The following is a 23,768-nucleotide window of genomic DNA, read 5'->3' as shown; positions in this document are numbered from 1 at the left end:
TTTCTGTACATCCTCTGTTTATGACAATGATGATGTGATGCACATTTACGCAATGGGTGAATCAAATGCTGTGTATGTGTGTCTGTCTGTGTAACTCTCTCTCTCTCTCTCTCAAACACACACACAAACACACACACGCACAAGAGTTTTCTTCAAATAAAAATTTGTTTACAACAACTCAAACACAATATGTGTTTTCTCAAAATGGGGCGACAACATGTATCAATGCAAACACATTTCTTCCTTTCCACCTATACATCTTCCATTCTTCTCTTGACATCTCTTACATAATGTGTAAATCACACGCTGGCTGTGTGTGTGTGTGTGTGTGTGTGTGTGTGAGCATGTGTGGCGCGTGCATGCATGTGTGCTTGCATATGTGTCTAACTCACTCTCTCTCTCTCTCTCTCTCTCTCTCTCTCTCTCTCTCTCTCTCACACACACACAGAGTCCTTTTCAAATAAAAACATGTTTACATCTCATACACAAAATGTATCTCTCCTCACCTATTTGCAATCTCTCTCATTCTTGTCCGCAAATGCATACACAGATATAAACACAATCTTACATCAAAAACAACAACTAAAAAATAAGAAAGAAAAGAAAAAAAAAAAAAAAAAAAGAAGCCTGTGAAGATCAAAAGGAGCAATTCCACCCCAGCCCAAAACACAAACACACACACTGTCCATATTATAAGCTTGTATATCACAAAAGTGATGTGTGAGTCATGGTAATTTTTTCATAACCACTGATTCTGCTGGCAGGGTTCCCACTGATCATGTGACCAAACAAAAATTGCACCCTTCTCTACAGACCAGACTGAAAACTTTACAAACCAAACATGTAGTCAAACTGAATCCAAACAACAACAAAAATCATCTGCTCCACACCTCTGGTGAAAAAGTGGCGGATGTATGATACCAATGTTCATTTTTTTTCCCCCCAACACTTTTAGTTTTTTCAATTATTTGTTTGTTTCTTAATTGCATTCAGCTCTGTGTTGAATGGTACTGATCAAGAATTTTGTTAATTTACCAAGACTTTTCCAGGCCCTGAAGGGCAAAACTTTCTCTTTTTTTTTTCTTTTTTTTTTTAACAAGAATTTTCCAACCCTGGAAATGTTTCTCTCTCATTTTTCATTCTGAGACTTTTCCTGGTCTCCATGACCGTGTACGAACTGTAAGTTGGTTTCTGCCGTACGACTAGGGCTGCCGTTATTACATACCAGGATATTCCCCCGATATGGTTCCCTCACAAACGCCACCCTTTGACCTGATTGTGTTTGCAAGTTGTGTCTGCATTTGCGGACAAACGGTATCAAAACTCTCATTGATGTTTTTTCTCTCTCTGTCTGTCTCTTTCAATCTCTCTCTCTCTCTCTCTCTCTCTCTCTCTCTCTCTCTGTGTCTGAACCAGTCTTTATGCAGAAGTCTGTTGAAACACAAGCAGATTCTCATCAAAGAATAAACAAAAACAACAAAAAAAACAAATTAAAAAAGAACACACACACACACACACACACACACACACACACACACAGCAATGAACTGTGAATCGTCTTTCATGCTTCTCAATGCATTGTTGACTTTCATGTACATCATGACTATCCGTGGGGAGAACGTGCAACCATTGAACAAAAACATGCATTCTCTCTTGAAACTTCGCCTTTGCCTATCATGATAAAAAGACACACCAAAAAAACAACAAACAAACATTGCAGCAAAACACAGTCAATTTATTCATACATATATGCATGTACCACTTTCAAATTCATTCTCAATAGTTTGTGCGCGCACACGCGCGCGCGCACACACACACACACACACACACACACACAAGCGTCACAGAGCAGGTTCACAGGTAAATGTCTGACTGGTGCGTCACCCGGGCCAGAATGCAGGTGATGTCATCAGGCTTCCCACCTGAAATCAATGCAACACCACAACCAGTTATGTGTTTTCTAAATAGACAAAAATTATCAGACTGCTCAGAAAGTCAGCAAAGCAGTAAAATATTTTATGTAAAATAATCAGACTGTCAATAAAGTCTGCAGGAAGTTAAATGTTACATACACATATACATATATAATAGAGAGAGAGAGAGAGAGAGAGAGAGACACACACACACACACAGAGGACAGAGAGACAGAGAAAGAGAGAGACAGAGAGAGAAATCAGACTGTCAACAAAGTCCGCAGGAAGTTAAATGTTACATATAGATATTTATACAAGAGGAAAGAGCATTTCCAATTGTCCATCCAAGGGTTTAGATGTCCCTGAACAAATGAACAAGTAGGAGTTTCACACCATGGACACACACACACTATACACATGACACACGCTACACACTACACACACACACACAAACTACAAGCACACACACATACGCACACAAGCACGCATACACAAACACACACTACACACACACACACACACACACACACACACACACACACCTGACAGCTGAACCCCAGCATTGATGGCAGACAGTGCAAAAGGAGACATGTAGTCAGGGTCAAACGACAGGTGATATGCTGACTCCGCTATGGACGAGGCTGTTCTCTGTACACTGTCTTCTTGGCTATCCTGCCACAGTTCAACAGACTATAATGATAATAAATGAACAATAATGATGATGATAATAATAATAATAATAATGATGATGATAAATGAAAAATAAATCAAAACAAATATAAAAAATCACCAAAACAACAAGCTTATGGGTACCAAAAGCAACAGGAGAACCAGAATCCAAGGAAACAGTTTCAGTATCAGTAGCTCAAGGAGGCGTCACTGCGTTCGGTCAAATCCATATACGCTACACCACATCTGCCAAGCAGATGCCTGACCAGCAGCGTAACCCAACGCGCTTAGTCAGGCCTGAGAAAAAAAAAAGTGAATAAATAATAGATAAGCTTACATAAATAAATAAATAAATAAATAATAATTATAATATAAAAAAAAGAAACAGACCTAATCTAAAAAGCAACAAGATCACCACAATATAAATACCTCCTTTTTTTTTTAAATCATAATTATGATTATCATTATAACTAGCAGCAGCAGCATCCAGCATTCATTATCATCCACCACCACCACCACCACCACCATCAGCATGATGATCATTATCATTCTTCTCATCATGATAAATACATTTCTAAGCAAGCGCACATTTAGCACACAAAAAAGAATGACAAAGCAACAAAGGGTTGGCCCTGGCAAAATTCTGTCGAAAAAACCCATTGTAGTGGTTAAAAACAAATACACTCGCAGAAAGAAAAAAAAAACAACACACACACACACCAAAGGTTGGTGCTGCACTGTTGTGGCCATGTGCTCTCCCCGGGGGGAAGAGCAGCCCAAATTTCATATATACACAATATTTGCATTTGTATTTCTTTTTTATCACAACAGATTTCTCTGTGTGAAATTCCGGCTGCTCTCTCCAGGGAGAGCGCATTGCTACACTACAGCGCCACCCTTTTTTTTTCTTTTTTTTTTTTTGTATTTTTCCTGCATGCAGTTTTATTTGTTTTTCCTCTCAAAGTGGATTTTTCTACAGAATTTTGCCAGAACAACCCTTTTGTTGTTCTTTTATGTGCGCTAAGTGCATGCTGCACACGGGACCTCGGTTTAATATCTCATCTGATTGACTAGCGTCCAGACCACCACTCAAGGTCTAGTGGACGGGGAGAAAATATTGGTGGCTGAACCGTGATTCGAACCTAGGCAGACGCATCACCTCGAGGCCATCACTCCACAGTTGTGACGTTGTGACAATAATTATACTAAAATACATACATCAAATACAATGCTTACCCATAGATAAAATTACAATTCGTACAATTACAATATGATACAACTGCAATACATACAAAACAACATAATCATGCAGCTGATTTCCAATACATACAGTGTATCTATATTAGTTTTTCAGTAATACATAAAATACAATAACACATACGATACAATACATACGATCACGAAACACACATCACAGTAACAATTACATTTACAATACATACAACACAAAAAAGACCAGCCACACGACCAAAAAGCGCAGCACACTCAGAGTAGACCTAGCTGAACACACCAAACATGACAACATCTGTTTTCCATGCCTGCCAGTCAAGCAGTGCGTAAAGAACAGACACACCTGACAGTGCCAAAAATGCCAGCCTGTCAGCGACATTCTGCAATAAGTGTCGGCTGCCAAAGATAACAATTCATTTATTCTTTTTATATCTATCTTGCGCTGCTAATAGCCCATTTGACCATACAGGAACATACCAGGGCTGGGAAAAAAAAGTGAAACTGTTCCTGCAAAATCTCAAAAACAAAAACAAAAACTGCAAAAGAAAATAAGGTACAAATAACAACCACATTTACACACAAACCTAAGATTCTGATGGTGTACGTTCTGTCTACACACACACACACACACACAGACCACACCACACCACACACAAACATACACACACACATATATATGACACCCCCCCCCCACTCCCAATTACACAGATACAAACAACACCACACACACAACATCCACTCACACAACCACATTCAACACACATACACACAACTCCTCCATGCCCTCCCCCCCCCCTCCCACACCCTCACCACACACACACCACCACACACCACCACAACAGCCACACCCCCCACACACCAACTTAGTTACCTTGAGTTCACAGGAGACCCGTCCCAGGATCATGTCCTCACTGAGGTTGTCAAACAGACCATCTGTTCCCAGAATGATCACATCCCCGTCCTCCACCTTGAAGGAGGAGCTCTCCGCCATCTCTGGGCTGAAAACAGAAAAAAAGTATGTCTCATCATTGTCGTCAGGGACACACTGTTGCCCAGAAACAGAAGCTGGGGACCGTTCAACAGTTAACCTTCCTGGGACTCCATCATCAGTAACGAACAAAGGATCCAAACCAGAAATACTCTCAAGGGAGTAGCAAAGACAACATCTAATTGTCCAGAATGAATGTTGTATGGAAGGACAGCAACACCACCATGAAACACAAGATCAGACTCCTATGTATTCTGGTACATTCCATCTTCCTGTATGCATGCGAGACCCTCACAGCAGACTTGGAAAAGAATTCAAGCTGTAGAAATCAGGTTATATGTGGTAAGATACCAAACATCCGACATCACCAATGAAAAAGTGCACTAAACCATCAAGCAGCACACACTGGACCACATGAAGATCTGTTGACATCAGGCACACACAAAAAAAAGAAAAAGAAAAAAGAAAGAAAACCTTGCTGGTATAGCCACCAAACAAGATCCAATGATCTTGCTATAATAATCCTCAAAGGTACTCTTGGGGGAGAGAGACAGATGGAAAAATAGCTCTATACTGATCAGAAAGCCATAGGCCCCACCCCACTCCTGACCCTTTTTTCCAATCTAATCTCACAGAAAGTAAACAGACCAGACCAAATCGATCCAAGATTACTCAAAGCTTTATCTTTTTCCACTCTCCAATGGATGGGCTCTCCAAGGTCTAATGGCAACGACCAATTCAGAGAAGATGAAGAAAACTGAAAACCGGTTTGGAGACATTTGACATTTTCTTTGAGCTCAGGCAGACCCATGGCTGTGTTATCTGCAGTGCAGGTTTATAAAACAAACCAAAGGTCACATATAATGACATGCCAAGGGAAGCAACCACATAATAAAACACGATTCTAATCAGGCGGCTGCAGGATGTATTTCTCGGGGCACATAACCAGAACAGAGACCATTTCTAATTCTTTCATCATTGCTCAACTAATAAAGCGGAAAAGTCTGGGAAAGCTATGAAGCAATGTTTCAACCCTGGTTAGGGGGTATCCTGACTGGAAACTTGATACAAGTGAGGACAATGTCCCAGCACAGGTAGACGATGGCCTTGAACAAGTAGACTACACAAGTACACAGATGGGAGGAAATGGATCTGTCCCAGCTTGTTCACACATGAGTGCACAAGTGTGTGTTTCACTGTGTGGTGGTGTGGAGTGGTGTGCTGACTGGAGGGGGGGGGCAAGGTTGGGTGGGTGGGTGGGTGGGAGGTGGATGCATCTGACCCGCTAAGTGCTTTTCAGCGTGCATGCATTCTTCAGGTGATAGCGCATGCGTAATGTACGGAGCAGATGTTTTGTTTGTTTCCTCCTATTATTTTCTCGAGCTTTGTCGGAACTGAGGCCCTATCCAACGATAGGTAATATTCATAAATAAGAGCCTGGGTCTTATATGAATAGCTCCCATAATTACAGAATTGTTACCAAAATAAATAATTAACACAAAAACTATTGGGTATTTAAAGGAAACAGGAATCCATTTCATGACACTGCCAAACAACAAGATTTTTTTTTAACCTATTTTCCTGCAGGCTGTTCCACTCAGTCTCATGAACAGACGCCTCCACAGCTCACATGGCTCACACAATAGGACTGACAGTGAAAGGGTGCTGTGAAAATGCAATAGTCTGACCTGAAACCAAACTGAAATCTAAGAAAACGGTACAAAACACAAATACTAATATCACTCTAAAGAGCAATCAGCTTCTCTCAGGCCAATCTCTCCAGTCCTCCACAAATGAGATACACACACTGTTTGACTGAGGCAAACCCGGCTATGGCCATACCACACCCCTTGGTGGCTAACAGCACTGAACTCCCCCAACACTTGCAAGAAGCAGCCTCCAATCCCCAAACCTAAAAAAAATAAAAATAATAATTAAAAAAAACTGGGAAACAACTTCCCATGTGCCAGAGGAACCCCCACCTAAATCTCTGCATAAACGCCAAGCGGAGAAAAGAAAATAAGACTCCTGCTGAAACGTTGTACAGTGAAACATCACTACAAATCACACACAAAAAGAAAAGTAGAAGTGAATGTTCTTCAACACCAAACGGACACTTCTACCCCGTGCTTCTGCTCATGCTTTTAACTCACTGCCAGTCACCAACAAAGTAAGTGGCAAGTAAACCTGGCCGATCACCAACTAATCTGCCAGTAAAAGGTTTCATCCTTTCTGTCGCCTGTATGCCAGCAAGTAGACCCCTATCTGTCACCCACCAACCAACCAAATAACTCATTAATTTTTGAGTTACCAAAAACCTCGCCTTTTCTCTTCCTGGTGGTCCACTCAAGTCCAAAGATGACACAGTCTGTGGCGTCAACCACACGAGTGCAAGTGGATCGGCAGTCCAAAGACTGGAAGCACACAGGTGCCTGCAGGTGTCACAACGTTAGTCTGTTGTCTGGAATGAGGCAGACACTGTTGTGTGATGCCTGATTCTTGCAGTAGCAAGATGTTGTCACTGGTGCTCTTCAAAGGCAAGCTGTCACCCTGGAATGAGCAAACTCCATGCTGGTTTCTGCACCCCACCCCATTTTTTGTATGATGGCAGAGTCTGACTATGACCAGAACAGCAGAGGAGCCAACCACTGTCCCAACTATCTGGGCTAGAATTTGATTGTAGTGGAGAGTGTCTTGCCCAAGTTACGTATCCACTCTCTCGACCAAGAGGACTTTAGGACAGTTGGCACTGGGATGGTGCCCAAAGGCCAACTTGCCTGAAAGGTCTGCAACACTTGGAGCCAGAGCAGTGTCACCTCCTAGTTCGAGAGTCATTCCCCTTCACAAAAGACTTAAACTGTAAACAAATCCCAATTGCAGTGGAGAAGCCACTGATCACGTAGCTCTCACTTTGCTGCTGGCCCAACTGTAAGCTTATTACTGTCAATTTCTGATACAAGCCGAGCACACACGTCGACCACATCCCCCAACCACTCTCCCACATGCTGCCACTAAGCACATGTCCCTGCTGTCATGGAGAAGTGACAGCCAACTGTTTCTTGCAGCATCAAGGCATTGTTGGCAAGACGTTTTCCTCTTCATAAGCAGTTCTCTCTCTGGAAACAAGCGACCTCCATGCTGGTCTCTGCACCTGACCCTGACCCCATACACACACACACACACACACACACAGACACACACACCTGTCACTCAGCACACGTCCCTGCTGTCCTGGGGGAGCGACAGCCAGCTGGTAAGGGGTGTTGAAGTAGTGCTGCTGCTCCACCGAGCGGTGCACCACCTCCCCCTCTCGCACCACCAGGAAGCCGCTGTCACCCAGGTTGGCTGTGTAGATGGTGCGCTCCTCCCGGTGCAGAGACACGATGCACGCCGTGCTGCTGCCTGAATGACAGATAAAATTATCAGTATCATTCATCATGATGCTATTGTGCCTTGCTGCTACCTGAAAAACACACAAAACGCTTTATCATTATTGTATCATGATGTCAGCAGATTCCTCAAATCCAAGAATCGCTGACAAGAAGGTCCTTGGTGACAAACACATTAGTGGCTGTGCAGGCCAATTCTTGAGCGACACACCCTGACAAACCGACGGCAAGAAAATCCATGCTGGCATGGGTGGGACTGCATTGGCTGCCCTTTTGTTTTGTAGCAGCATGAAAACCAGACACACAGGAGGGTTGGTTGGAGAGGGCCGGGTGGGGGCGAGGGGGGAGTTGGGGCTGGAGCAAAGTTTGGGGGTAAGATAATGTCAACCTGGGTGAGGCTATGTGTGGGAAGATCCAAGACAAGCTGTTTGTTTAGTGGGATCGGGGGTGGGGTGGGGGGTTCAAACGAAGCTGGCTTTCTTGCAAATTAATTCAGCACCGTGTAGGGAACGGATGTGGAAGTCAGCCAATCAAAACCAGTGAGCATCAAGCCTCTACTTTATTCCATTCTCTTTGTGATCATGGCCAGTGAACTATGCTACTTCTGAACAAGTAAGCAAGCACTGTTGTTGTTGTTTTATTGTTACTGCTGTTGTTGTTTGGTAAACCATGAAATCTGATCATCACACATCTGAAAATCACTTGGGGACTGAGAGCGAGAGAAAAAGAGAGAGAGAGAGAGAGTCCTTCTCCCCCTTCCTCTCCCAACCCACCCATCAACCCCAACCCCCCACCCCCACCCACCCCTCCACACTTTCCCTGTAAACCCCCATCTCATATCCTGTAAACAAGTCAGGAAACAGGAAACCAGGGACAGCACACCAGATGTGAACTCCCTTGGGGGAGGCCCCCACACGTCCTTTTTCTTTTCTTTTTGTTTAAAAGAAAAGAGCAGATGGGGTTAGGTTAGAAGTCACACACACACACACCCACACACACACACACGCAAACAAACACACCACAAAAAAAAAGAAGAGAAAACTTACTGAACGTTAGAACACACCACTTCACTTTAAACTCCCACCCCTCTCCTACCCTCACCCCATCCCCCACCCCAACAGCAAAACCTCCCATCACTCTCCTCTCAAGATATGGGGAGAAGAAATAGAATAGAGAGTAGGGAAAGAGGAGGCCGGAAACAGAATACCAGGACCAATAAACAAGAAACGGGGACACTTTTTTTTTTTTTAATGACCGGGTCCTGGCCCAACTGCAGGCTGAGCTGAGCTGAGCTGAGCTGAGCTCAAAGGAAAACTGGAGAACCTTGCACAGTGAACTATATAGCTCTTGTGTCACTGGTGGTAGCAAGGACAAAATGAGTGAGACACATGGAGATGCTCTCACAGTCCTTGCAGAGGGTGAAAAACTGCAGTACAAATATGGGCACACACATGTGCACACACATGAACTCATGTGCACATACATGCGAGCACACAAACTTACTCAAAAGTGAACACATTTATATGCACACATGCTCACACACACACACACACACACACACACACACACATGCAGATGCACACATGCCCACATACACAGATGTATATAAATGCCTCTGTGTGTCTGTGCATATGTGCGTGCGTGCAAGTCTGTCGTCACAGAATCGAAGTGTGGAAACTGTTCCACTCACCAGAGAGCCACAGAAAGTGCCTACCTGCTGCAGTAAAACAGAAACGTTACTGCTTTTTCAGACTGACTCTGAACATAAATAAAAGTATGATGCCAATGTAACTGCTTCTTCACACCGACTGTGAACGTAAAAACAATACAATGCCACTGCCTGCAACGAGACGACAGGAGGGAGAAAGAATAAGAAAATTAGGAAAGAAGAAAAAAAAAGAAAAGAAGAAGAAAATGTCGGTGAGGGTTAATGTTAACCAGGTCATATACATATTCATTGTATTTTTGTAATGGGGAAAGGATATAGGAAAGAACAAACCACTGCACTAGTATTCCCTGCAGTGTATCGACATGCTGCATGCTGTGGCCATTATTTTGCAGATTCAATTCAATTCAATTCAATTCAAAATACTTTATTATCTGCTTCAACCAAAAACAGAAAATTTTCTTTAGACTCACTTAAAATGCCCGTCAGCAAAAAAAAAAAAAAAAAAAAATTTATATGTGATTTCATTTAGAATACCGAAGTCAACAACAACTGCACTGTATTTTATTGATAGTACTGTACTGGAAAAATATGTGTTCATCATTTTTAAGGAAACAAAATGGTATTACTGGTGTATTTGGACCTTTGAAATACTTTGAGGAGTATGAACAGTAGTTGCGAGGGATGGTGAGGAATGGGACTGTGTGGTGATTAAAAAGACAGGAGTGCGGGGGGCCAAGAAAGATGACGATGGGAGGGTGGGGGAGAAGAAGTTTTGAGAATTTGTGAGAGAGAAAGAACTGATTGGTGCTTTTAAGCATTATATTTCCTTCATTTTGAGTGTGCTGTAACTTTTACAATTTTATGAATGTAAAACGTTATTTTTATGCTGTACAGTCTTATGGTATACTGTCGCCCACAAGCCAATTTTATTTGCATTTCATTATGTGGAGATTAAACTTGAATGGTTGATTGTACTGTACAGTGCTGTATTGCATTGTATTGCATTGCATTGTTCTGCATTGCACTGCATCATTACGTTTCATCACAGCAGATTTCTCTATGTGAAATTCAGACTGCTCTCCCCAAGAAGCACGAGTTGCCACAATGCAGCACCACCCTTTTTGTATATTTGTTTTACTGTCCAAGCAGATTTTTTCTCCAGAATTTGCCAGACACCCTATCTTTCTTTCTTTCTTTCTTTTGCGTTCGACAGCTACGCAGTCAGGGTCGAAGTCTGAGGGATGCCACAAACTTCGACGTCCGGTGAAGATCAGCTGCCATCCCCCAGAGCTTGGTGTTGAGGTCAGCACCCCCAGGCCATGACTGCTGCCGCATCTTCTCATACAGGGGGCAGTCTTGGAGAATATGGGATGGGGTCTGGTCAGCCTGGCCGCAATCACATAGGGATGTGGCTGCCACTCCAATCCTCTTCAGGTGTGCTTGGAGGCCGCAGTGTCCTGTGCGAAGGCGGTAGATGGTAGTCTGGTGTCTTCTCTCCAGTGTCCTGATGGGATCCTGGTGTGCCTGGTAGCCTCCGTTCAGGGTGACCCAGCCTCTTCGGGATCTGCGGAGGAGGAGAGTTTTTGCTTCCTCATACATGGCAGGAATGGCTTGCTGTGTGAGCTGGCTTCCTTCCTTAGCGAGGTGGTCTGCACGCTCGTTGCCTGGGAGGCCTACATGTGCAGGCACCCACTGGAGGGTCGATGGGGCTATTTGGGCAAGGGTTGTGAGGGAGGCCTTAAGGGACTGGATCAGTGGACCAGGATCAGGGGAGTCAAGGGCCGCCAGACACCCTACTGTTGCCATGGGTTCTTTTACATGCACTGCAGTTTACCGTCACATCAGAATGACTGACCACCACTAAAGGTCCAGCAGAATGGGAGCAGAAACCAAGAAGGAAACCCAGGTTTCCACATAGAACTGGAACCTATGGACACTCGCTTCCTATTCAGGTGCATTACCACTAGGCAACCGATCCTCTTGCAAGACAGAGAGTGTACATCTCTTTCTCTGTGTATGCGCATACTTAGTGTGCCGAACAGTCCATACACTAAAGTGACTAGTGTGTATGTGTGTGTGTGCATGCTTCAGCGCAAGTGTCTGCATGCATGCAACAATTTACAAACAAAATTTGCAATAAGATCTTTGTGCAGCTGCAATGACCCTGCTCAAAAAGACTTAAGTAAAAAAAAAATTTAAATTAAACTTTTTAAATGTCTGGAATATCTTTTTCCCCCCTGACAACCACATTCTGTGTGCAAAACTTTTCAGATTGTTGATGTCAAACACACCCATCCCATCCAGGGCTCGACATACCCACCCATCCAATCATCCGGGACAATTTAACCTCCTGAGTGGACAAGTGGAAATGATCTCTCCACTTGTCTGTTATGCAACCTTTTTTTTTTTTTTTTTTTTTTTTTTTACTGGATGAGCACAAACCAAACTCGCTTCCCTCCTTCCTCCCGGCAAGTAGAAGTTTGCAGGGACAAGTAGATTTTTTTTCTACACACTCTATAATTATAATTTATATAATTCCTTTACTAAGTCCCCAGCTGGGGCACAAGTGACAATTGACACATTCAACTGATTAACTTGTCTTATTAGTGTAACAGCCTCAAACTACCCCCTGTTGGATTTTGCCCCAGGGTCATTTGTGGCTAGTCAAGACTGACCTCCCTTAGTTGAAAATTACCCCCCCATTTAATGGGTTCAATGAAGCTGTTGAAAAAATCAAGGGGCATCGTTCTTGGCTAGCCTTTACGAATCCCCCCCCCCCCACCCCCAACCCAACATTCACTCCGTTCACAAGCTAACCTAGAATGATACCCATATTCAAAGTTCTGAACGGCTGAAGTTTAACTCCAGGAGTTATTCCTGTCTAGTCTATAAAAAAATTTAAATAATAATTTAAAAAAACACCTTGGGGTTAATACCAACAGGGAACGAACAGGCTGGTAAAGCGGTAAACTTTCACCTGCACCTGTCAACACAACCTGTGTATGTCGCTGGGTCAAAATCCACCTAACAAGATAACTTATCATACAGGTGCCCAAAATACAACCGACAGACAAGGAGGGAATCCCCTGTTCAGCTGAGAAGCACTATTTTCACACTGATGTGAGCAGAGCGGGTGTGGGGTGAGGGGGTTTTTGTGGTTTTTATATGCTGATAAGGGTGATCAGTACTTGTCACCTTTGCTCATGTAGCGGTGTGTATGTGTGTGTTGCGCACACGCACATGCATACATTTTCCCCCCACACTGTTTTTTTTCCCCACTTAGCTTCACCATAACCCAATACCATAGCTGACTTTAAAAAAAAAAATTTTTTTAAACAAAAAAAAACCAGCAAATCATGAGAGGTGACTGTTGAGGGTGCAGGTGTGGGGCTAAAAAAAAAAAAAAAAAAAAAGGTTAATTCAAGTTCAATGAGGGTGGGGGCTACAAAAGGGTTAATCCAAGTTCAACAGGACAATGACATCAGCAGTCAGCACTTTTTCACCCCACACAGCTCTAAGTAATGAGTCACCAATCTCTCTCTCTCAGGCAACAGCCACTGCGCCAGGTTAGACACACTTGCCAGAAACAATCACTAATACACTGGGAACTGGTTATGCAAGGGTTACTGACATAAACTATGTCCACTTACCTCCCTCCCACCCCCCCACCCAACCACCCCCACAAACACACACCCCACTCTCCCCCTCGCCCCTTCCTCCCCCTCCCCAACCCCCCCACCCCACCTTGTTTGATTTCTTCACTCCTGCACTGTCCAGTGAAGGTAACACACTTCCATCTTGAGCACAGTGACATCAGCCCCTCTTGCAGGCAATGACCTTACCCCTTAAAATGTACTCTTTTCTCACTGGCAAATTTCCCTCCAATCATGTAACACTTAACAATGACAAGAAGGGCTCTCATGGGTAATGATCTTACTGTAGGTTATACACTTTTCTGCTTGGAAAATTTCCATCCAATCATGAACTCATAACAATGAATTAATACCCCCTCGCAGGCAATGACCTTACTCTTTAAGTTGCTCACTTTTCTCCTGTCCAATATTTTCATCCAATCTATGGAATACATAAAGATAATCATGAAGGGCTGTAAGAGGTAATGATCTTACTGTGGGTTGTACACCTTTCTCCTGGGCAAATTTTCATCTAATTGTGAACACAACAATTATATCCAACAGGAATCCATGCTACTTCTAGCTTGTGCGCTTTTTCTCCCTGGTAAATTTCCCTTCCACCAAGAATGCATAACGATGACATCAAAACACTTTCAGTCAGGTAAATGATCTAACTCAAGCTCATGTACCTTCAAGGCAGAATTTCAGCATATTCAATATTATAGCGCACACATAACGACGATGACTGAAGACTCTCACTCTCAACAAAGAAGGATCCCACTCCAGGTTTATATGCAACTTTCTAAATGACAAGATTTCCATCCAGATGCGAACTCATAACACGTGATATGAGGGACTTTTTGAGTTTTGAATCTTACCTCTGCCTGAGCAGCCTGCTGTCAAGTGAAGGACTATCAATGTCATGCAGAATAAAGGGCTGGGGGGGTGGGGGGGAGGGGGGTCTGGGGGTGAAGTTGTGCACCGAAAACAACAGCAAGTAAACATAAACAATCACTCTTCTGTCTGAATGAATTGTGCAGATGTGGAAGAAAATTACCGCTGATGTAAGGATAGGAAAGGGAAGAAGGAATTCCGTTCAACATCCAGTCACGCACACACAGTGATATACTGGTGACTGTTGACAAAGCACAGGGGGAGCAGACAGAAGAACAGTAAGTGTTCAACCCGCCAAGGACAACCACTACCATCAGCACCCATCCACCTCCAACCCCCACTACAATTCCCAACCCACACAAGTTACTTTTGGACACACTGTCATGTTTTCCATACAACTGATATCTTGTTTTCCTGATACAGTTGTTCCATTTGCTTTCAGTGTTTATCTAACAAATATGTTTGTTGCTGGAACTGTCAAAAAAGGATTCTGTGTTGTTGGATTTGTTTTGTGTTTTTTCTGTTTGTTTTCGTTTGTTTTTGTTTTTTTTGTTTTTTTGTTTTTTTGGGTGTTTTTTTCATGGGTGATGTATTTGCTTTGAGAATCAAATTTATCAAGGTTTTCCCACACAGATATTCTCATCTGCAACGTTTTGTTACTGAACACACTTTATCTATTCTGCACCCAGTACTGACTCTTGCCAGTATGAACTAATGAGGGATTTTCATTGTACTATTGCTATTGGCTGCTGGTATTTGGAACCGAGTGGTCACAATATAAATTAATAATATCGCTGACATTTGAAACATATTATGACATGACAGCTTCTTTTCTGCACCTGATTTGTTTGGCACAGTGTACATAATTCTAATTGTTCTGCAGAGTACTTTTTTCAATATTGTGCTTACAATAATATACGGTGATGAGAAAAGTCAAAAGGTGCTGCAACTAGGAAAAGTGTACTTGTGCAGTAAACAACATACTGATCCCCCTCCACCCCCCTCAACCCCCACCCCTGCACTCGTTTTCCTCCAGTTACTGAATGAAAGCACACTTTATTCACTGATCAAGACAAGATCACATGGCACACAACAATCAGCCAACAGTAACTCTTTCATCGCCTAGTGCCCTCCTCCATCCTCCTCCCATGCCTGAAATCAGAATTCATAAAACGACCAGCAGCTATACCGCTGCTGAAGTCCTGCACACACAGAGAGGTATGCCACACTGAACCAAGAGATACAAATTTCTGTCGTTCAAACAACCAAGAGATACAAATTTCTGTCGTTCAAACAGATTTTCAAACCTCTGCCCTGCTGCTCTACCCTGGAGTGAAGCTGTGGCCCAGTGGTAATGTGCCAGACTAGGAAGCAAGTACACATGCGTTCAAGTCCCTTTCCTCCCCTTCTTTAGACCCTGAGTGGTGGTCTGGGTGCTAGTCATTTGAATGAGACAATAAAACCAAGGTCCTATGTGCAGGCAGATTTTTGCACACATAAAAAAAAAAACCCACAGCAACAAAAAAGATGTCCTTGCTGGTAAAATTCTGAAGAAACATCCATTTTGACAGTAAAACAAATACACTTGCAGAAAAAAAAAAAAAAGGAAAATGTGGATGGCTCTGAACTGTAGCATCACACTCTCCGCCCACTGCTGAACAGTCCGAATTTCATATAGAGAAATCTGTCATGACAACAACAACAAAAATATACAACACAATTCAACACAATCTGACACAACGCCATACCCACAGAGCTAACTCACCCACCATGCACACCAGTCCCTGTCTCTGGCAAGCCTCCATCCAGCCACATCTCAAAGTCCACAACAACAACACCAACGATGTAACAATAATAGCTTTTCACTCCCTGTCTGTCAACACAACTGACCCAGGTCCCTGACTGCCTTTATCACCCTGTTACCTCATGTCTCACTTCATCTCAAGCCTTCTGCTAATAAGAACAGAGACAGAGAGTGTGAGAAGGAGAATCATGGGAGAGGAGGAAGGTAGAAGGGTCTGGTGTGTCCCCACACATTATGACCAAACAAAACTTAAGGCAAGTTTACCACACCAAACTCAAAAGCCAAACTGAAATTTGTTTATATTCGTCTTCTACACTGCTGATGTAAGAGATCAGCAAATATCCTTCATTTATCAATGTTCAATTTTCACCACTTTTTGGTTTTTTCGACTGTTTGTTTTTCAAAGCATTCAACTCTTTGTTAGCAGTACTAATCAAGGGCAAAAAAATATTTTCCCAATACTTTGTCAAGCCCTGGAAATGGTTCTCTCATTTTTCAAAGACTTTTCCTGATTTCCATGACTGTATGAACCTGTAGTACAGAGAGAGAGAGTGCTTTGATGGGCATGAATGAAATGAGCCTTCACTGACAAAGCGAAGAAAAAAAATTGTGTCAATCAATCTTTCCATACGTTTCAGTTTCAGTTTCTCAAAAAGGCATCACTGCATTCAGACAAATCCATATATTCAACACCATCTCTGCTAGGCAGATGCCTGACCAGCAGCATAACCCAATGCGCTTCATCAGGCCTTGAGTGCATGCTTTTTTTATTTGTGTACCTATCAGAGTGGATTTCTGCTACAGAATTTTGCCAGAGGGCAACACTCTCATTGACATGGGTTCTTTTTTTCAGTGCACCATGTGTGTGCTGTACTCAGGACCTCGGTTTATCATTTCATCCAAAAGACTAGATGCTCAGTTTGATTTTCCAGTCAACCTTGGGAGAAACAGCAAGAGCAGGATTCAAACCCAGACCCTCACAATCTCTCTGTATTGGCAAAGGAGTGCCGTAACAATTCTGCTAGTGCTACATTCCTCAAGTTTTGTCTGTTACTGTATCAGGAACAGGCAGTTCATGTCATGCTATAAACATGCCCTCTTAAGATCCCTTGACAGAAAGAACTTTCTTTGACGGTCGTGAACAAACCACAGGTAATCAAATCATATAAGAGTAAAGAACAGCATCAGCCTTAACTTTTGAAAAGGCTTGTCTATAAATAAAGATCTGTAATATGTACTACAGGACTATGAGACCTTTCAACACAGCTCTGTATCTTAAGGATGAGAATCTTAGAGATTGGTGAAGAACAAAGACCTTTTGAACAACAAACTTTACAAATCAGAGACTTAAAACAGAACCGTGTGTCCATGGCAGGGTGTCATCCACATACATGTTCACTACTATATCAATGGCATAAGACCTTACAACATGCTTTTTCTTATATTATTAAAGATATGCAACCCACAAAGGACAAAAACACAACAGTATTGCGTTTCCACTGCAAGGCACTGTGCATGCCTGCAGACTGCAGACCTATTTGCCTGCCTGTCTGGACCATTACAGTGGCAGATAATTTCCTCTTCTGTTTCCTCTGGCATAAATGCGATTTGGAAGGGGCTCAGGGTGTTAACCTGCCAGCCTGCTGTGCATGTAGCGCTTCATTTGTGTTAACCTGGCTGCAATTTGTCATCGGTGTTTGTGTGTGGGTGTATGTATGCAGGTGTGTGGGGTGAGTGTTTGGGGTGGGTGAGGGTGTTGGTGGGGGAGGAGTGTGTGTGTGTGTGTGTGTGTGTGTGAGAGAGAGAGAGAGAGAGAGACTCAGAGAGTGTGCATACATGCGTGTGTGTAAGTGGTGTGTGTGTATGCTGGAAAGTGGACAAGGGGGTGGTGGGGTAGGTGAAATGGTGGGGGAAGAGGGTGGGGAAATGAGTGACTGTTTATGTCTGTGTGTGTATTAACAGAGAACTCATAACTCTCAAATATTTTACTGCATGACCACACCAACCTAAATGCCAAAAAGGTGAAACGTTTTCCCCAAAGATGCAGTAATGACCTAACAGTTCACACAATACAGTGTGCATGTGTGTGTGTGTGTGTGTGTGTGTTTTACACACAAACACGCACACAAATTGTCCTGAATAGCATACACATGAGTGAGGACACAAGAGAAGTGAAGCGCATTAAAAAAATATATATAAAAACCCTTGTTCATTGATTCTGCTGATCAAATCAATGAGGCACAGGAAACTCCGACCACACGAGGCGCCTGGGAAACAAAACCTGCAACGATCAATCACCAAGCCATTTTCCATGCCTGTGCCTTCAGTCTGCTACCTGTACGTTAACATTAGATTTCGCAAGCAATGTGGTGCATAATATTGTTCTGTACGGTACTGTACTGTATTGTACTGTACTGAAATGTATCATAAAATATCATATCATATCGCATCGCTCTCATTCAGTATGAGTATGCATGCAAGAGTGTGTGCATAAGTGTGTGCATGTGTGTGTGTGTGTGTGTGTGTGTGTGTGTGCGTGTGTGTGCTGTAAATGGACATTATGCTACTTTGTGTTTGTGTGTGTATGTGTGTACATGTGCGCGCATGTGTGTGTGTGTGTGTGCCTGTTTGTGCTAGTAAGTGTCTCTGCATCTGTGGGCACACCCACATTTTTACACACATGATTATGACTGTCAGTATGCCTCCCAACACCCACCATCCCCACCCCTTCTCTCACAGTAAACACACCATCATCACACCACACAGATCAAAGACAAACATTACAGCTGCACAATAATGAACACCTGTCTTCGTCACCACAAGTTTGTAATTAAGCAACCAACTGTCCATCAACATGTGCACACAGTGAACAAAACAATCCAACACATCACCTTCACCTCCCTCATCTGTCTGTCTTTATTTCTGGCTGTCCCTCTCTCTGCCTGTCTGTGTCTGTCTGTCTCTCTCTCTCTTTGTCTGTCTTTCTGTCTGTCTGTCTCTGTCTATCTATCCGTCTTGCAGTCTTAGTTTTTGCTTGTCCAACTGCCAAACAGCATTATATATATTATCTATACCTGTGATCCTCTCTCTCTCTCTCTCTGTCTCTCAGTTTCGTCTCACTAGTAGACAGCGCAGAGAATCATATTACCACAGATAATCATATTACCTGTAGCCCCTATAATCATGTATCTCACACACCTGTACAACTGGCAGACTGACAGGAAAAGACAAAACAAACAACAACAACAACAACAACAACAAAAATCCAGAACAGTGCATCTGGAAGGGCACCTTTTTTCCGCAGTGTAGTGTGTCTGTGAAGGCAGACAGAACATGCATACACAGAGGGGTAGGCTGGTGCAGCGATAATGCCAGCTCTAGTTTTTACACATGCACACATGTGCGCGCATGCACATGTGTGCATGTGTGTGTGCTTGCAATGCATACATGCGGGTATGTGTTGGTGCGATTGGTGTGTGTGCATGCGTGTGTGTGTGTGTTCATGTGCATGTGTCTGTGTCACATTACGTGTGCATGCTGCTGCATACCAAGCAGTTCTCAAGGTGACTACAGTGAACTGCAGGGCAAAAAAAGACCACCTGAAAATATAACAACAGGAAAAAAAGAAAGAAAGAAAAAAGAACGCAGATCCGTCCCATCTCTCTCTCTCTGTGTCACTGTCTATGTCAGTATGTATCTCTATTTCATGCAGTTTTAACCCTGAATGCCCAAAGTCAGTAATAAAGTAAAACTATTCCTCAACTGTCTCAAGAGTGCAATATGCTCCCCCCCCCCCCCCCCCCCACTCCTCTTCTGTCTCTGTCTGACTCCAGTCTTAATCTCCAACTCACACCTATCCCCTCTTTCTTTCCCATTCACTCACTCAACACCCCCCCCCCCCCCCCCCCACCACCTCTCTCTCTCTCTCTCTCTCATGCACACACACACACACACACACACACATACACATGAGTGCACACACATGCACGCACACAAATGCACAGACACATACTTTCTGTCAACCACCCTCACATTTTCTCCTAAAAATTTTACATTAACTGCTGATATTCATTATCAAATTAATGCACACACATATTCCTAAGTAAAAAGAAACCGTCTACAAATTAAAAAAAATCCACGAGCAATAAACTGACTCATTTTCAGAATACTCAGCCACCCTCACCCTCACCCCATCCCCCAAGTCCCACAAACATGTACACCAAGCACAACAGCAATAACCTTCAAAATACTCAGGCCACCCTCTACTCGCAAACCACCACACACCCTACCCGCCTCCCCAACACCCCTCCCTCACACCCACACCCACACACATAAAAGAAAATAGTTCCTGCTGACGTTAGAATCCTGAAGACAGGGCAGCTGCTGTCTGCTTTTGTATAGTCAGGTGGCACCATGCCACCACACACAGAGCGCGATCGGGTCCCCTGATCAAAGACCTGAACAACAACAAGTGAACAATACAACAATGTTCAACTTGAAACTAGGAGAAGTTCAACTTGAAGGAAGGTCACGTCTGCACCCGAATGCCACTGGAAATCTGCCATACCTTTTCAAACAGTGTACTTGCGTATTTAGATGTATGCTTGCCCAAGCCATGCAGACCCATATATCATGAGTTAGCGCTTTGTGTGTGTGTGTGTGTGTGTGTGTGTGTGTGTGTGTGACACACACACACACACACACACACACACACACACACACACACACACACACTCCTGGATGTTAAATTGAAGAACAGACACACAAACTCCACTCTTGCGCAACAACTAGAAGGCGGAGGTAGAGAGAACAGCAAATCCTAAAATAAATCTCCTCTTCTCCATAAGCCTGTCTGTCCTTCCGTCAATCCATCCATTTTCCTTTCTGAATTCATGTGCCAGCAGAATCAAGCCAAGGTGACCTTGAAGGTTAAAAAAATTAAAATAAAAAAAAAATTTAAAAAAAAGACTGGTGGCACTTTTGCATGTATTATGCAAGCGATAAAAAAAACCACTCAATTCTTGTAACCTCCAGTTCCCCCTCCCTAAAATTCCCTCCAACCCCTCTCCTGTACTCACTCTCAAATCTGCCCGAAATGGGTCTGGTTTGAATAACCTTGACATGTCAAGATTCTTACGTTGTGCTTAATCCTCTTGTCTGTCCACAATAATACATACCCTCTAGCTGCGCCATGACAATAGACATACAACCAGTCTTTCTTCCCCGTACAAAGTCTCTAGAGGTCTGGGTGGTAATCTGGAACGTGGACTGGGCTGGGGGTTGGGGGGGTGTGGGGAGGAGGAGGAGGTGTTAGTGGGGCGTGGGGGTGGGGATAGAGACTAGGGAGGTAGAAAAAAGTCAAGGACATATATGTGATATGTCGACTTTATAAATCCTCTGCAAATGCTAAAAAAGAAAGAGAGAGTGAGAGACACAAGAGAGAATCGTTATCATAACACAACTCCCTTCAAATTACCGATGGTCACACAAAGATATGCTGACAGACAGACTAGCGATGAAAAAGGACACAAAAAGAGAAAAGGGGGCAGGGTGGAGGAGGGGGTTGGGGGGGGGGGGGGGGGGCGGGAGGGGCCAAAGAGAAAGAAAGAGAGAGCAGGAGAAAGAAAGAAAGAAAGAAAAAAAAACACAGAGAATATCTGCTTCATACCCAGAAGCATCACAACCTCCCGTCCCGGTCCTAAAACTGCTGGAATGGAGACTGACACAAAAGACTGACAGAAGGGCACAGGGACTGAGGGAGACAGACAAAGAGAGACAGAAAGACAGACAGACAAAACAGGGGGTGGGGTCCAAAGAAAGGAAAATGGATAGAAGGAAATGAAGAGGGGGCAAAGGCAGACAGGCAGACAGACAGACAGAGAGAGAGAGAGAGAGAGAGAGAGAGAGAGAGAGAGAAAGACACAGAGGAAAAGGTCAGAATGAAAGAGTGAACACATGTATGTCTTGACTATTCCCATCCCTTTCCCAACCCTGGATACACTTCACGCTGTTGCATGCAGTTTATGACCCGACCCCACTGCAAAGGTCACAGTGGGAAGCGGAAAAAAAAACAAAAAAAAACCCATTTGTAAATTAATTTCATGGAAAAAAAACAACCACCATACACACAAATGATTTGTCTTTATATTTTGTATTTTAATATTTTTTGTCTTTTTTTTTTTTTGTCTTTTTTTTTGTCATGTTGAGTGTGTTGGGTTGCACTGCTGGTCAGGTATGTCCAAAGCAGATGTGGTTTAGCATGTATGGATTTGTCCAAACGCAGTGACACCTCCTTGAGTAACTGAACTGAACTGAACTGAACTGAACTGAACTCTCCGTGTGAAATTCAGGCTGCTTTCGCCAAAGACAGTGTGTCACGTTCACAGTGCGGCACCACCTGTATACACATGCTTGTTTTCTTTTTCTTTTTCTTTCATATGCAAGTGTTTTTGTTTTATTATCAAAGTGGGGTTTTACTACAGAATTATCACCTGGGACAATCGCTTTTGTTGTCATGGATTCTTTCACATGCGCTGAGTGCATGCTGCACACGGGACCTCGGTTTATCATCTCATCTGGAAGACAAGCACCCAGAACACCACTCAAGGTCAAGCGGAGGAGGGGGAAGTAAAAAAAAAAAAAAAAAATCTGTCTGGTCTGTATATGGAACTCGAACCCGTGAACACTCGCTTCTCAGTCAGGCTCGTTACCACTCGGCCACCGCTCAAAACACATGTCAGAATGCACAAGCAGAATTCTCTTGGTCCCTGGAACATGTGTTCATCAGACTCCACTGCTCTTCACGCAGGCTTCGTGTCCTTTCACTACAAGGTGATTTAGACATTTACGCATTCTTTCATTTCAGCGAACACATAATACACATACACTCATATGATGGGTGTGAGTGTGGGTGAGGGGTTGGACATTGGGAGAAGGGGGTTGGGAGAGGTACTGAGCATAATGAATCTTAAAACTAAAAGAAAAAAAGAAAAGAAGCTTACACTACAGTGAAGCGGTGTATGTGTGTGTGTTTGTGTGTGTGTGTGTGTGTGTGTGTGTGTGTGTGTGTGTGTGTGTGTGTGTGTGTGTGTGCGCAGATAGATATATAGATAGATAGATTACCCCCTTTTTTTTTCTTGATGATTGTTAACATCCTCTTCTTCTTCATTGTTGAGGGCCCACAATCATATAAATTGATTATTCTGGCACCTAAAACTGGGGGGCTTTACCACTACAACTTCCACCAGTTCCAGCACAGCCCACCCAGAAAGCAGCTGCCCCATTTCTCCATTCATCAAACATAACTGACGTTCACGGAATTAATGTGCACAGTGTGTCTACATAACGTGGTAACTCATAACTGTCACTGCACTACATCTACCAGCAGTCCCTCCATGCCATACCCCCCGCCCCCACCCCCCACCTCCCCACAACCCCCCAGCCCTCATCGTTAAATGAAAGGGTCAGCACCTGTCACCTGTCAGCCATCATCATCATCATCGGGATTGTGGGTGATGAATCATCTGAGTGCACACCTTGAGTGCATCAGAGTATGGGAGAAACAAGCAGGCTTTTACTTG

General features: G+C 43.4%; 1 protein-coding gene across 1 annotated transcript in view; it reads right to left on the bottom strand.

The window, feature by feature from the left end:
• Nucleotides 1-378: 378 nt before the first annotated feature.
• LOC143274877 (protein phosphatase PTC7 homolog) overlaps nucleotides 379-23,768 on the bottom strand; it is a 37,857-nt gene continuing 14,467 nt past the window's right edge. The window contains exons 3-6 of the mRNA XM_076578846.1: nucleotides 8,004-8,202; nucleotides 4,684-4,810; nucleotides 2,456-2,585; nucleotides 379-1,922 (exon numbers count right to left, since the gene is read on the bottom strand). Coding sequence (XP_076434961.1) covers nucleotides 1,855-1,922; nucleotides 2,456-2,585; nucleotides 4,684-4,810; nucleotides 8,004-8,202 — 524 coding nt within the window. The 3' untranslated portion in view covers nucleotides 379-1,854. The remainder of the gene's footprint in view (nucleotides 1,923-2,455; nucleotides 2,586-4,683; nucleotides 4,811-8,003; nucleotides 8,203-23,768) is intronic.

This window comes from Babylonia areolata, chromosome 29 (genome assembly GCF_041734735.1).
Source record: "Babylonia areolata isolate BAREFJ2019XMU chromosome 29, ASM4173473v1, whole genome shotgun sequence".
Taxonomy (NCBI): domain Eukaryota; kingdom Metazoa; phylum Mollusca; class Gastropoda; order Neogastropoda; family Buccinidae; genus Babylonia; species Babylonia areolata.
Note: the sequence above shows the minus strand (reverse complement) of the source record. Positions and strands in the feature narration are given on the sequence as shown.